The sequence below is a fragment of the Hemicordylus capensis genome, chromosome 4 (genome assembly GCF_027244095.1).
Source record: "Hemicordylus capensis ecotype Gifberg chromosome 4, rHemCap1.1.pri, whole genome shotgun sequence".
NCBI lineage: Eukaryota > Metazoa > Chordata > Lepidosauria > Squamata > Cordylidae > Hemicordylus > Hemicordylus capensis.
Window position 1 is genome coordinate 161,928,631 of NC_069660.1, and position 13,319 is coordinate 161,941,949.

Consider the following 13,319-nt stretch of genomic DNA (forward strand, 5'->3'; position numbering starts at 1 on the left):
GGAGTATTATGGCTTCCAATGGGATATAATCTCTCAAGAGCTATAAGCCTGAGTTCCTTAGTAGGCATATTCTATGCACTTGCAGAAGTGGTCTACAGGGTGTGACCACTTGTACTTGTTCCACTCTCCTGCAGCCATCATGGACACTGATCCAAACAACAAAGTTGCCGTTAAATATGCTCAAGTTCTTTTTAAAGAACAAGTTTCAAGCCATAGGCAAATACATATTTGCCAAGTGGTTTCTCAAATCCACTGAACTTAGGGGCAGGAGAACAGAAGGCTCCCAAGCATTTGGAAGCCATTTTGACTGTTTTATCCTTCCAAAGATTTATAGCTAGTGGAATTTTGTTTAAAAGATTTCAGATTTCTGGACATTGCTAGATAAGTGTTAAATGCTTAGTAAAATAATGATTATTTATCACATTATTTGTCAGAATATTTATTGACCGAAATAAATGTGTTTTTAAATTTATTTATTTTTATTTTTACATTTATATCCCACTTTTTCTCTGAGGAGCTCAGAGTGGTGTACATGGTTATGTTTATCCTCACAACAACCCTGTGAGGAAGGTTAGGCTGAGAGATACATGACTGGCCCAGAGTCACCCAGTGTTTTTCATGGTTGAATGGGGATTCGAACTTGGGTCTTCCCAGTCCTAGTCCAACACTCTAACCATTATGCCTCTTTGCAGGATAGAAAAGTGCCCTTTTGAGTTCACCCCCACTCCCCAGTGAAGATTCCTTAAAAATGCCCTGTGCTGTCTCCTGGGTCTGTCAACCTAGTCCTCAAAGCCTCCAATGCCATGTCGCAGAACTCCATAGCACATGCTTAGAATGACTCTCTTTATTACTTCAGATAGTCCAGGGACTATTTCAAAAGTAACATGAGTTTTATCCATTTATTGTTTTTGTTATTCAGAAAGTTTTATGACAAGTATAAAAGTCATTTCAGATATGGCAGAGTGAGTTCTATGTAAGCTACTGTGCTTCTGTGTGCTTATGGGCCCCTGGTGGCGCAGTGGTAAAACTGCCGCCCTGTAACCAGAAGGTTACAAGTTCGATCCTGACCAGGGGCTCAAGGTTGACTCAGCCTTCCATCCTTCCGAGGTCGGTAAAATGAGTACCCAGAATGTTGGGGGCAATATGCTAAATCATTGTAAACCGCTTAGAGAGCCCTGGCTATAGAGCGGTATATAAATGTAAGTGCTATTGCTATTGCTATTGCTATTATGGAACAGAAAGCCATTAATTGCATCTGAAAGTAAGAAATGATGCTAGTAGGCAATTTGCTGCATTTCACACATTTCTCATGAATCAATTTAACTTTTAACTAGCTGGAAATGGTATTCTGTAATGTTTTAACTTAACTTGAGTTTATATTTAACATTAATAACTAATAGTTTTAGTTAAATTTTTCATTAATTTGTCCAATGAAGGCCAGTTTCATCTAGAAAGAACTTCTGTTCAAGTAAAGGGCAGCAAACTATATGCATCAGCAGAAGTTGGACTCCGAAGTAGCTTACACCTCCATACCCCCCACACAAGTCGCGACATGCTGTGGGCTGCAATGAGGCCATAGAAACCTGCGCTCCTGCCTTCTGCAAAGATCGACACAAAAAAGTGTTCCTATAAATAAGTCAGGGGTTGCAAAAAGGTTACATTCCAGAGACCCCTTGCAATAGTTTTGCACAAAATAGGAGAGCTTATTTATCCTGTTCTCCTGAACAAAATGGAGATTTACAGGAAATAACAAAAACATTGAATTCGAGCAGTTGTCAGGTAAATGACAATCTGAGCATGGAAATCCCGCTGAAAGTGTTTGGGTAAAAATAAAAAGGGCAGAATTACAACCAATGGGTTGAAATTGCAAGAAAACAAAATTTAGGTTAGATACCAGGAAGAATGTCCTGACTGGAAGGGCTATTCAACAGTGGCACAATCTGCCTCATGCAGTGGTGGGGTCTCCTTCACAGCAGGTTTTCAAAACAAGGCTAAACAGCTCTCTGTCAGGGATGCTATGACAGTTCCCTGCACTGAACTAGTCAGGGAGGCTGGACTAGAATGACAAAGGTTCTCTATTAGAACCTAGGTCACAGGAGCGTAACTACTATTAGGCAAGGGGAGGCGGCTGCCTGGGGGCCCCCACGCCTTGAGGGGCCCCCCAGAGGCAAGTCACATGATTATATATTGTGAAGTGTGTGTGTGTGTATCAGCGAGGGGCCCATTTTAAAATTTTGTCTCTGGGCCCACTCCAGCCTTGTTACGCCCCTGCTAGGTCATATTTGTGTAAGTCAACTAAGACTCCATGGGCAGGATCCAGACTAAGTTAATCATGACTAGGCACCACTGAAATAAGTTATTCATGACTAACATCTCATTTAAGTCCTATTAAATGACCCTGCTAACTGAACAAAAACATCTTTTAAAGAGGCGATTCTCTTGTATCTAGTGCGGGGGTGGGGGGAGGACAACTGGCCCCATCCAAGCCCAGCACAGCACCCCTCCAATGGCTGTTGCTGGTGTCTGCCTTATTTTTTTTTAGATTGTGAACCCTTTGGGGACAGGGAACCATCTTATTCACGTATTTATTTTTCTATGTAAACTGCTTTGAGAACTTTGGTTGAAGAGCAGTATATAAATATTTGTCATAGTAGTATTAATTTCAATAGTGCTTCATCATAGTAACTTAGTCCAGATCTTACACCTGGCAAAAGCTGTTAAGTAGTCTTAAGCATTCTGATTGTTCAGATATTTCCCTTGATTGTTGAATACAATATCTATCTCCATGTAGATCCAGGTATTGATGGCCCAATATTTCACACTTGTATAATCTTCATGAACAAAGATCATGAAAATACATTCTTCTCCAAGAGACCCATTGGTTCCTTGAAGGATAAGGAAGGCTTTGCTGCCGTGTTCTTTTGAGAGATGGCTTAACCCTCCCCTGCTTTAACAGCTAAAACAAAGCCACCCGGTCTGAACCACATCATAACCAAATGGTACAATTACTACTATACTTTTTTAACCTTTTATTTTTCCATCTTTTATTTATCATTTGCCTGCAAACTTTGATTTTTTAAAAATAACTATAATTTTACTTCTTTTTAAAACTTTAACTGGACTTGAAGGTTGGTTTCACAGATGCCCTATTCATCCCATTGGGCTCATGCTAATAAAGGTTTTTGGGGAGATCTTTTCTTGGGGGGGATTACATGAGGTTTCCCTACTTCTTCCTCAAAAATGGGATGGTAGCAGCTAATTTGGGCATAAGGAGATAGTTTTGGGGAGTTTGGGGGTGTTGAGGTCAGCTAAATGCCTCTTGTGGCCACAGATCAACAGGGTGTTTTTTTTTTAAATTAAGAAGATCTTTCTAACAATGAGCAAGAGGTTTATTAAATTTACACTTCATTCTCAAAAAGATAGCTATATGGAGTATTAAGAGCCAGAATATAAATCTAATAAATTCTGAGTATTCATTTGGATAGCAAAGTCAATCAACTAAAAACTCTGATCTGCCAACAGCCCTAGTTTACATAGAACACCTCCTTTCCCACAAAGATTTCAATCTTCCTAGGTTGAAGTCTTGTGAGGCGGGACATGGAGAAGGACAAAATTCAGCAGCTATTTGGAACTCTTCAAGTCTTCTGGATGAAAACCTCTCTATACACTATTTCAGCACTTCAAAACCATGTACCTGGTGCCATAGAGATTTTGCCTTTCTCTTCCAAGAGAATTTTCCCATCAAAGTCCATAGCAGGCAGCATCCCCTGGTGGAAAAAGACCACATTCTCCTTCTTTAAGCCAAAGTATTTGTGCTTCAGGAAGAACTCCTTAGTTGATTCCATCGTCCTGCCACTTGTCATGATGTACCTATTTCAGCACAACAATATAAACTTAGTTCACTAAAGAAGGAAGCAAACATGTTATAGGATACCCAACCCATATCCCATCTCTACTTCTATACATTATAAGAGCCTTGCTCTCAAAAGTGCTGTCACTCTTATTCTATAGCTTTTTGTGGGCACTGAAAGAGAGTGCCCAAGAACTCCAGACGATTAAAGAGACCAATGTGTTTCAGGGCAAGTCAGACTCCCAGGGCAATAAAGGGCTCGTCTCATCTCCCAGCAGCAAAAAATGGAGCCCTTCAGGAAAATGGGACCAGAAAGTAAATAGCGGTTTGTACTTAGATTTGGCAATGCAAGGAACCCTTCCAACCTGGCTAAAGGGCTGTACATATATAAAAAATCATATCTAGCCATTTCCCCCAAAATGGGGGTGCCCAGAGCAGCTAACAACAACAACAACAACAACAACAACAACAAAAATACAGCATCAGCATGTATCCCTTTTGACCCTGGATTATGGAAGGGTCATAGGATCATTTTGGTTTTGACAACAAATTCTGCAGTATCTCAATCAGGTGCAATCAAGCGTTCCTACAGCATCTAATGCAAGCAAATAGGTCTGTCCACCTCCACCAAAGGTGATTGTTGTAGCTCTGCACAAGTTTGGTCCAGAACAGTGGTTCTCACAGAAACAAAGAGAGGAGATTCTTCCGACAGCAGGCAATTCTTACTCTTACAAATCCTTTAACCACAAGAATGAAGTTTGCCTCCAATTTTAATGGAGAATGGAGAGTGCAACTTTGCTACCAGAAGTATATGAAACTAACAAATCATACACCATCCCTAGAGATTGACATTTGTCTAATTCCTAGCATATCTACAGGTTCCTTTTACGATTAAATTATTTAATATCTTGAGGCTCCTGTTTGCCTCCAGCTATAGTGATCAAATTTTCTAGTCCCACAAGCTGAACAACAAGTATTCCATGCTAGAAACAATAGGAATTCTGCTCCCAGGCAAGCCAGATTATTGGCCTTTGGGACACAATTCTATATCCTGAATAAGTTGTGCAAACAGAGGAAATGGGCATGATTCTTCCTTTAAAATTTCACATATTTGTGTTTTGCTGGTCATGAGGAGCAGCAAAAAGCTAAGCAAAGTACTGAAGTAAAGCCTACAGACCACTGGAAGCCTTATTCACCCACCTCTCTGACTTCTAAGATTACAGCAGGTACTGTCCACACATTTTTAGTCATATCTGTGCAAACACAAGTGCTAGAAAGTTGCTTTTAAAAAGAATACAAAAGACTACACAAGGTCTCAAGAAGCAAAACTCTGGGCCCAGTGACATGTCATGTTCTGAACTCCTGTGGAATCTCAATACACACAAGCTCCAATTATAACACTAGAAAGACTTACTTTTGAATCAACAATAAATCCAATGACTACCATGTAGTATCCTCAGCTTCCAGTTCACCATCTGTAGCCAACTACTAAATGACCCCAACAGAATCACACAAGTATACAATATACAGACCTTACCATGGAATAACACATTCAAGACCATATTGTTTTTCAGCCACTTGTTGCAGTTTCAAGATGCGCTCCGCTTGGATCTGGAAGAGGGTTTTGTGGGATGGCAGGCCTACATCATACATTCCCTTGGGGTATGACACTCCCAATCTTGTGCCCTGCCCACCAGCTAAGAGAAGAACAGCTACTTTGCTCTGAGAAATATGGCGGAGACCTAAAACAAGAACAAAAAGAAGAGTTAATTACAATAAAATATTATTGTTTTTAATTCATTTTACTGGTTCAATGTGATTTTTATGGAGTGTTGTATTTTAACTTTTGTAATATTCCTTAGGAGAATTTTATGGAAAGGCTGATAAATAAAGTGTACTCCTTGAGACCAGAGTAGTTCAACTTTTTTATTAATTAAAAAACACAAAACAAATTTAAGTCACACACCCAACTTTTTCAGGCACTACAAGAAGAAAGCCCCTGTCCCTTTTTTTCTACAAGAAAGCCCTCCACTGTAATGAGAGGAAAGCTGGTCTTGTGGTAGCAAGCATGACTCTTTCCCTTAGCTAAGCAAGGTCTGCCCTGGTTTCATATGAATGGGAGACTTGATGTGTGAGCACTGTAAGATATTCCCCTTAGGGGATGGAGTCAATCTGGGAAGAGCAGAAGGCTCCAAGTTCGAGAGAGATTCCTGTCTGCAACCTTGGAGAAGCCGCTGCCAGTCTCAGACAATACTGAGCTAGATGGACCTATGGTCTGACTCAGTATATAGCAGCATCCTGTTCAGGTGCACACTATGTGGTGAAGCCAAAATCTCTGGATTCTTGTTAAGTTGCTCTTATCACCTCTCCCAAGAACAAAAAAATGCTAACCACCACAATGTTTCTACATTCTTTGACAGAAAGATGAATTCAGACTGGGCTCTGGGTAGAAATTTTATGACAATCAAAAGCTTCATTTGAGAGCATGGGTAGCTCTTATGGTTCTGATGTATACAGCTGTAAACAATCTGTTGCCCTCCCGGCCCACAGTTTTAATTAGTGAAGGGATAACTGCCTGCTCTTTCTGGGTGGCTTCCTGTTATGGCCTGCTACCATTGCCCTCAATTTATCCGACCTCTTAACACCCTGATCAAAATATGAAAAATGCAAGTCAGCATCCTGAAACAGAACATTCACATAGGCTATTTTTCAGTACAAACTTTGAAGTGGTTTGCCAAACTGTGGCTTGACATTATGTGCATGAGCTCAGGAGTGGATCTTAGATTCATACTTTTTCCTCCTTTCTCCCCTTGCATATGGCAGCTCCTTCCATTCCTGGTAATGGAAGTTATAGTTATAACTATAAGTTATATAACTGCCGTTTCATCTGAACAGCAAACTATGGTTTGACTCAAAAAAGGCAGGAGATAGAGAAATCTCTTATGTGAGGGGAGGAAGGAGTATACAAGTCAAGCTTCACTCCAAGCTTGTACAGTACATGCAATTATATCTGAAATAATATAATTATTTTACTTTCCTTGGTGCTGAATTTGATACAAAGAGCCTATCAACCTTTGATACAAAGAGCCTATCAACAAGTTATATATTTAACATTGGCATACCAGCAACATGTTGGTTAGACTACTGCAATGTGTTGTATGAGAGGCTAACTTTGAAGGCTGTGGCCATTTCAAGATACAGTAACTAAACAACTCACTGGTATGAGGAACATGATAGAACACATCTCACAATTTAGAACAGCTGCAGCAGTTCTTGGTTCATTTCTGAGTTATCGTAGTAGTTTTAACCTTTAAAATCTAAATGGCTTGGAATACAAGCACCTCACGGACCACCTCCTCCCACATGAATCTGCCCCAGTATTGTGATCCTCCTCAGATGTCCTTCACAACCAGGTGAGGCAGGTGGTAACAGGGGACAGGGCCCTCTTTATCAAGATGCCCTGACTTCAGCATTCTCCCTGCAGAGAGGCTTATCCAGCACTAAGCCTTTTTCTTCTTGGCACACAGTGAAACCCTTTATATTTTCCCAGGCTTTTAGATCTCTGTTTTTATAACAGGAAATTTTAGTGCTTCAGTTCAGACACAATGCTAAACCATAGCTTATTTCAAGCACAAAATTTGGGTTCCTCATCTCAGAATGTGTGTTTGTGCTTGCATGGTGTATGCAAACAAGATTTTTCCCGTGCATTGAGAACATGCTCCTCATCCAAAATATGGCAAATAGTCATATATTCTAAAGTTTCCTGAATGGTGGTGCCTCAATTGCAGAGCTCCCTGCCAAGGAAGGAGCAGAGCTCCCTGCCTAGCAACCTCCCTACTAGCTGTCAGATCAGAACACTTTTTACAAGCTTTTAATTAGGTTTTTAGCACGAGTCTTTCTTATTGTTTTACACATGATATTTTACCGATTTTACGGCTTGCTTAGCTTTGCATTTTTTTTGCAAACTACTCAGATAGCTTTGATGTGGAAAAGCATAGAAGTTTAATAAGCACAAATATGAAGACCTTGTCAAGTCCTCCACCAGAACTGCGTGCACACACGAGAACACTGAGGGAATGTCTTCCTAGTTTTAGAATACAAAGTTAATTCACCATTTTCTAACAGCTCCCAAGTATATTAGAAACTGCCAAAGAAAAGTTTGTTTTAGGACTTCACTCTTCATTGCCAGAAAACTTATGAAGCCTACACCCAGTTTTATTATCCCTGTCTAAGGAAAGACATGATGACGCCTACAAATGAGTAATTAAACTTTTATTTCCTTCACACACTTTAAGATTCAGTTTTGAATTTTTTTTTCAACATCAATGAGAAGCGCAAGACAAAATCTGGGGTTAAAAACTGTTAACTTTCTTATCATAAAAGCTCTGATACGGGTGTTTCCCCAGAAAACATTTATATAACATGCAGTTGAGTGTTTTGAGGCCAGGGTCAAACACTTCCTGGATGACTTCCTGCTTGGAAACATGCCTGAAACTATTTGAGCATTTGGTTACAAACGGACATACCGGTGAAGTGAGAAACATAGGCAAAACAACTTAAACAGCAAGGTAGTGCTAAGCTTTAACATCATTTCTCAGTAGTATCTGCATGGAATATCAAATTTTCTTGGCCTGAAGAGGACTGCTGTGCAACTCAAAAGTTTGCTTTCCCGCATTTTAAAGATTTTAGTAAAATAAAACTATCATCTTGCTTGCTCTGAGCCTCCTCTGCAACCAACAAAGCTAATAAGATTCTAATCATTTCTGTGAATGTTCATCCTTTTGCTAGCGTAGATCAATCTGACTTGAGCCTTAACTTTAGTTTTTCTTTGTCCACTACTAGACTGAAGTGTCTGGTAGTGTCTACTGCAATCCAATTTACTCTCCAAACGCACCAAGCTTATCATGGCAGCTTATCACAAGAAATGAGTACCCTTGCTGAAGTTAGCCTTGCCGATAAAACCTAATGGGATTTCAATACCAGATCAACTAGCGTGCAAAGCACTAGCCTGAAAAATCAGGCAAAAAAATGACATCTTTACTATATGCACACAGATTTCTGTAGTACATAATAAAGATGCTATGACTGTGTATGTAGTCCAGTGAATCGCCCTCATCTTCTGCAACTAGAGGAATATATGCAGCAGGGGTGGGAACCAAGATGGTTCCCTAGAATGACTCTAGCAAGTTGCTCTGGCTGCATTTGCAGGGACACCATGTAGTTTATGTAGGAAGCTGGTACAGTGTGAAGTGACACTTCGGTTCTTTGGTTCCACTGTGGGGTAGCAGCAGGAGCAGGAGAACAGATTGGAAGGATGCCAAATCACAGAAGTCTTGAGATATTGGAGTGTCACATCCACAAATTTGCCTATAACTTAATTTTTAATTCTTGTGGTCACACATCTTGACACCTAGATTCTTACACTGTAAGATTTTTCAGAGTTCTCTGCAAGCCAGCAAAGTCACAAGATCCCATTCCCAACATAATGATGCATCAACTAGCTCTATGCAGTTGGTACACAAGCTCTAGCATTAGGTGGGAATTCATAACATTCAAAAATAGCTAAAGCTAGTTTAACCCATGAACATCTATACGCTAGTATTTGATTACTCCCCTGACCCCCAGCTACAGCCCCTCTCACTTCAGAGATCTCTCCACTCTCACCTGAGCCACACTCCTGCTCTTCCTCCTCCATCTGGTTGCTTCCCTCTTGGTCACTCCTCCATCCTTTTACTCCATCCCCCTCACCCCTCTTGGTTGCAGCTGCAGTGTTGCTGGTGTCTATTGGCCAAGCTGCAGCTCCCTATCCCCAGAGACCTCCCCACCCTCACCTGAGCCCCACTCCTGCTCCTCCCCACAGGAGCAGCAGCAGCGCTTGACTGGGCCCTTCCTCACTACCACCACTGTCACTCTTTCCCCTCAGGCCGCTGACAGGCCCAGGACCATCCCTTGCCCTTCCTTTTTCTCTTCCTCTTTCTTCTACTCGCTCTTCCCCTCTGTCTTTCTCTCTCTCTCTCTCCCCCTTCCTGAGTTAACAGATCTTGTTCATCTTGGTTCCTCGTCTAATTCACACAACAGCAGCCTCCTTCTCCTGAAGAGACTCTTTTCCCACTCAAGACCCCACTTTGCATATTCCTGCCCACTATCTTTTTATATTTACAGATTCCTCTCCTCTACAATCAAGAACATCTTCCAACCAGTAACAGTTGCATTCCGTGACCATCACAGGCTCCTCCTCCCTATCGGCATATGGGATCCCCACTGCCCAGTCACCATGGTGCTTCTGCTCTCACAGGCTCCTCCTGCCAGGCTCCTCCTCCCTATCTGCATATGGAATCTCCACAGCCCATTCACCACAGTGCTTCTGCTTGCGAACTCTTGTGAGAGCTACCACGCACGGGATTAGCCATGGGTATGCCTTAGAGAATTATATATACAGAAGATAGATAGATAGATATCTAGGATGCAGCTATTAAATAGCCATACCCTTACAAGCAGCAAACATAAATATAGCTGATGATTTTGAAGTGGGGTAGATGATATGAGTTTTTTATGTTTTATTAACTGGCAAAGGGAGGCTAAGCTACTAGTTCCCGGTTCCATTAAACCACATGCAGGAGCTGGGTTAGAGGGAATGCTGGATGAAATTGAGCTATGACTCTTAGCATCAGCTCACGTCCCCAAAGTTGACCTGAAAATATGCTTTGAAAATACTGGATCCAAGCTAAGGAGTAGGTTGAGAAACATAAGCCAGTTATTTGTCTGTCTTTGTGTAAAGTGTGTTGCTCCAGGGACCGGTTTATTTAGAGCTACCCTATGTGGCAAACAAGATCCATTTTGGTACCTTCCTCCTCCCAAGCTGGCAGCTGACTTTCATCTCGGGTTGCACTTCCCAGGGCCTCCCGTGGCACTGGTTCCATCCTGGCATCCACATTCTCTTGCCCTGGTAGATGGCCACTGCCCATCATAGCCCGCTGGAAGGCCTGGCTCAGCTCCTTTAGGTCCATGTCCTTCAAGTCCATAAGCAGCTCTTGTTGCTCTGCCACACTCAGCTCTTCCCAGAACTGAAGCAGATGGCTCTGCCCCGCTTCAGCCAAGCGACGCTGGAGCACACAGACATCATTGTCCCCATCCATGGCCTGTGAGAGGGGACAGAACAAATTCATTAAGACTCAATGAGAAACTCTGCACGTTGGAACATATTGCATTTTTCTTCGAGCAGCGCCCTTGAAGTCAACCATGTTGCATGGAGCCTTTGAAAAGAATTTGAAGTGAGCTAGATGTCAACCTGAATTCTGAAGTACACCTCCATCAGAAGTCCCACACTGTTCCTAGCATACCACAGTTCTGAAGGGAGATATATCAATCAGAGCGATAGCTAAGTGTGCAGATCTCTAGGGGGAAGCAGATTAGTACAAAGCAATGAGGGTATAATTTGTGTATGTGCTGTTAGGAATTACTGGAGAGAGACTTCAACAAACATTACTTCGATCGCATACTTTGATGTCACGTACATACACAGGCAGGCAACTCACATGCACTGAGTCAAGTACTCCCAGCCTACTTACATAAGAACAGCCCTGCTGGATCAGGCCCAAAGCCTAACTAGTCCAGCATCTGTTTCACACAGTAGCCCACCAGATGCCTCTGGGAAGCCCATAAGCAAGAGGTGGGGCATGCCCTCTCTCTTGCTGTTGCTCCCCTGCAACTAGTCTTTAAAGGCGTCTTGATGCCAAAGCTGGAGACGGCTTATAGCTCCCAGACTAGTAAGCTATGCATATACTTCTATGCATATTTACTCAGAAGTATCACTGTGTATAGCAGGCCTTACTCACAGGTAAGTACACAATTGATTGCAGATTGTCAGCTACCCAGGACATGATTCTATCAACCACTACAGTAACTTCCTCCAAAACTGGGTACACCAAATGTAACATATAAGACAATATCTGCGAGTACCTATGAACAAAACCTACAGCAGGATCCAGACTAAGTTAATAATGACCATCTATCACTGAAATAGATGAAACATGACTAAAATCCTTTGTATTTCAGTGACTAATTCAGACTGGATCCTGCCCAGTTGTTTAATTCATAAGCTCTTCAGGACAGAGTCCTGTCTTTTGCTTATATGACTATGTAAAGTACCATATATGAAGACAGTACTGTATAGAATATTAACAAGAACCAATTTATAATCCATTTTACTTAGGAACATAGGAAGCTGCCATATACTGAGTCAGACCATTGGTCTATCTAGCTCAATATTGTCTACCCAGACTGGCAGCAGCTTCTCCAAGGTTGCAGGAAGGAGTCCCTCTCAGCCCTATTTTGGAGATGCTGCTAGGGAGGGAACTTGAAACCTTCTGCTCTTCCCAGAGCAGCTCCATCCCCTAAGGCAGGGATTCTCAGTGTGTGGGTCCCCAGATGTAATTGGACTTCAACTCCCATTATTCCCAACCAAAGGCCACTGGGGGTGGGGATTATGGGAGTTGAAGTCCAAGAACATCTGGGGACCCACACGTTGAGAATCCCTGCCCTAAGGGGAATATCTTACAGTGATCACACTTCTAGTCTCCCTTTCACATGCAACCAGGGCAGACCCTGCTTAGCCAAGGAAACAAGTCATGCTTGCTACCACAAGACCAGCTCTCCTCTCCAAGGAGACTAAAGCTAGTCAAATTTAAAACTGTTTAAAGTATAGTAGTTTAGGCTGGACTTAACATATGTTACATGCAATTTAGCTTTCTTTCCCCGAACTTGCTTTCAACCACAAATTAAGATACAAAAATAAAAAGCCTCCTAAAAGTATCTATTTTCTCTTCCCTCTCCACTATTTTTGAAGTGGGGGTGGGTGGGTGGGAATTAACCTCAGGCTTACTAGGAAGAAACAAAGTCTCTCTTAGCCCGCTCAGCCACTCACCTCTCTAGACAGCAAATTGTAACACACCCTCCAAACACAACCGCCTTTCTCCTTCCTATCACTACCAACCCACCGAGACACCCTTTTTTTATAAGTCCCGCCCCCAGCACACGTTGCCCAATAGCAATACTGTGGGCGGAGCGCGGAATCCAAACGCCGTTTCTAGCTGAAAGATGTCAGAGAAACTATGCTAGACGGCTTCCACGTCACGGGCGTGCCGAATATCCAGCAACGCTATTGGCTCGGCGCCAGGGAGAGAAAATAAAGGTCACAGGCTGAGCAGAGCGACGCACGTGGCAGGGGGCGGAGGCCGGCCCAGCAGGGGTAGGAAGGAAGCGGAACCTACGTGCAGAGTGAGACCCGCAGGGCACTGTTGCTGTGGTAACGGTGCTCGCGTCATGACACCAGCAGTGCGGCTGGCCGCGCTTGACAGTTTCTTTAGCCCTTGTCTCCGCAGAAAGTGGTCACCTTCCTGTCACTTTTTTTTTCGGGACAGAACTTACGTGTAGTTCCCGGATTCTTGTTCTGGAGTCGTTTTATTACACA

The 13,319-nt window shown here is 42.4% G+C and overlaps 1 protein-coding gene across 2 annotated transcripts in view; it reads right to left on the bottom strand.

The window, feature by feature from the left end:
- UAP1 (UDP-N-acetylglucosamine pyrophosphorylase 1) overlaps window positions 1–12,942 on the bottom strand; it is a 32,302-nt gene extending 19,360 nt beyond the window's left edge. For both annotated transcript variants that reach the window (XM_053244648.1, XM_053244647.1), the window contains exons 1-4: window positions 12,774–12,942; window positions 10,695–10,989; window positions 5,388–5,592; window positions 3,695–3,870 (exon numbers count right to left, since the gene is read on the bottom strand). In XM_053244648.1, coding sequence (XP_053100623.1) covers window positions 3,695–3,870; window positions 5,388–5,592; window positions 10,695–10,986 — 673 coding nt within the window. In that variant the 5' untranslated portion in view covers window positions 10,987–10,989; window positions 12,774–12,942. The remainder of the gene's footprint in view (window positions 1–3,694; window positions 3,871–5,387; window positions 5,593–10,694; window positions 10,990–12,773) is intronic.
- Window positions 12,943–13,319: the final 377 nt, after the last annotated feature.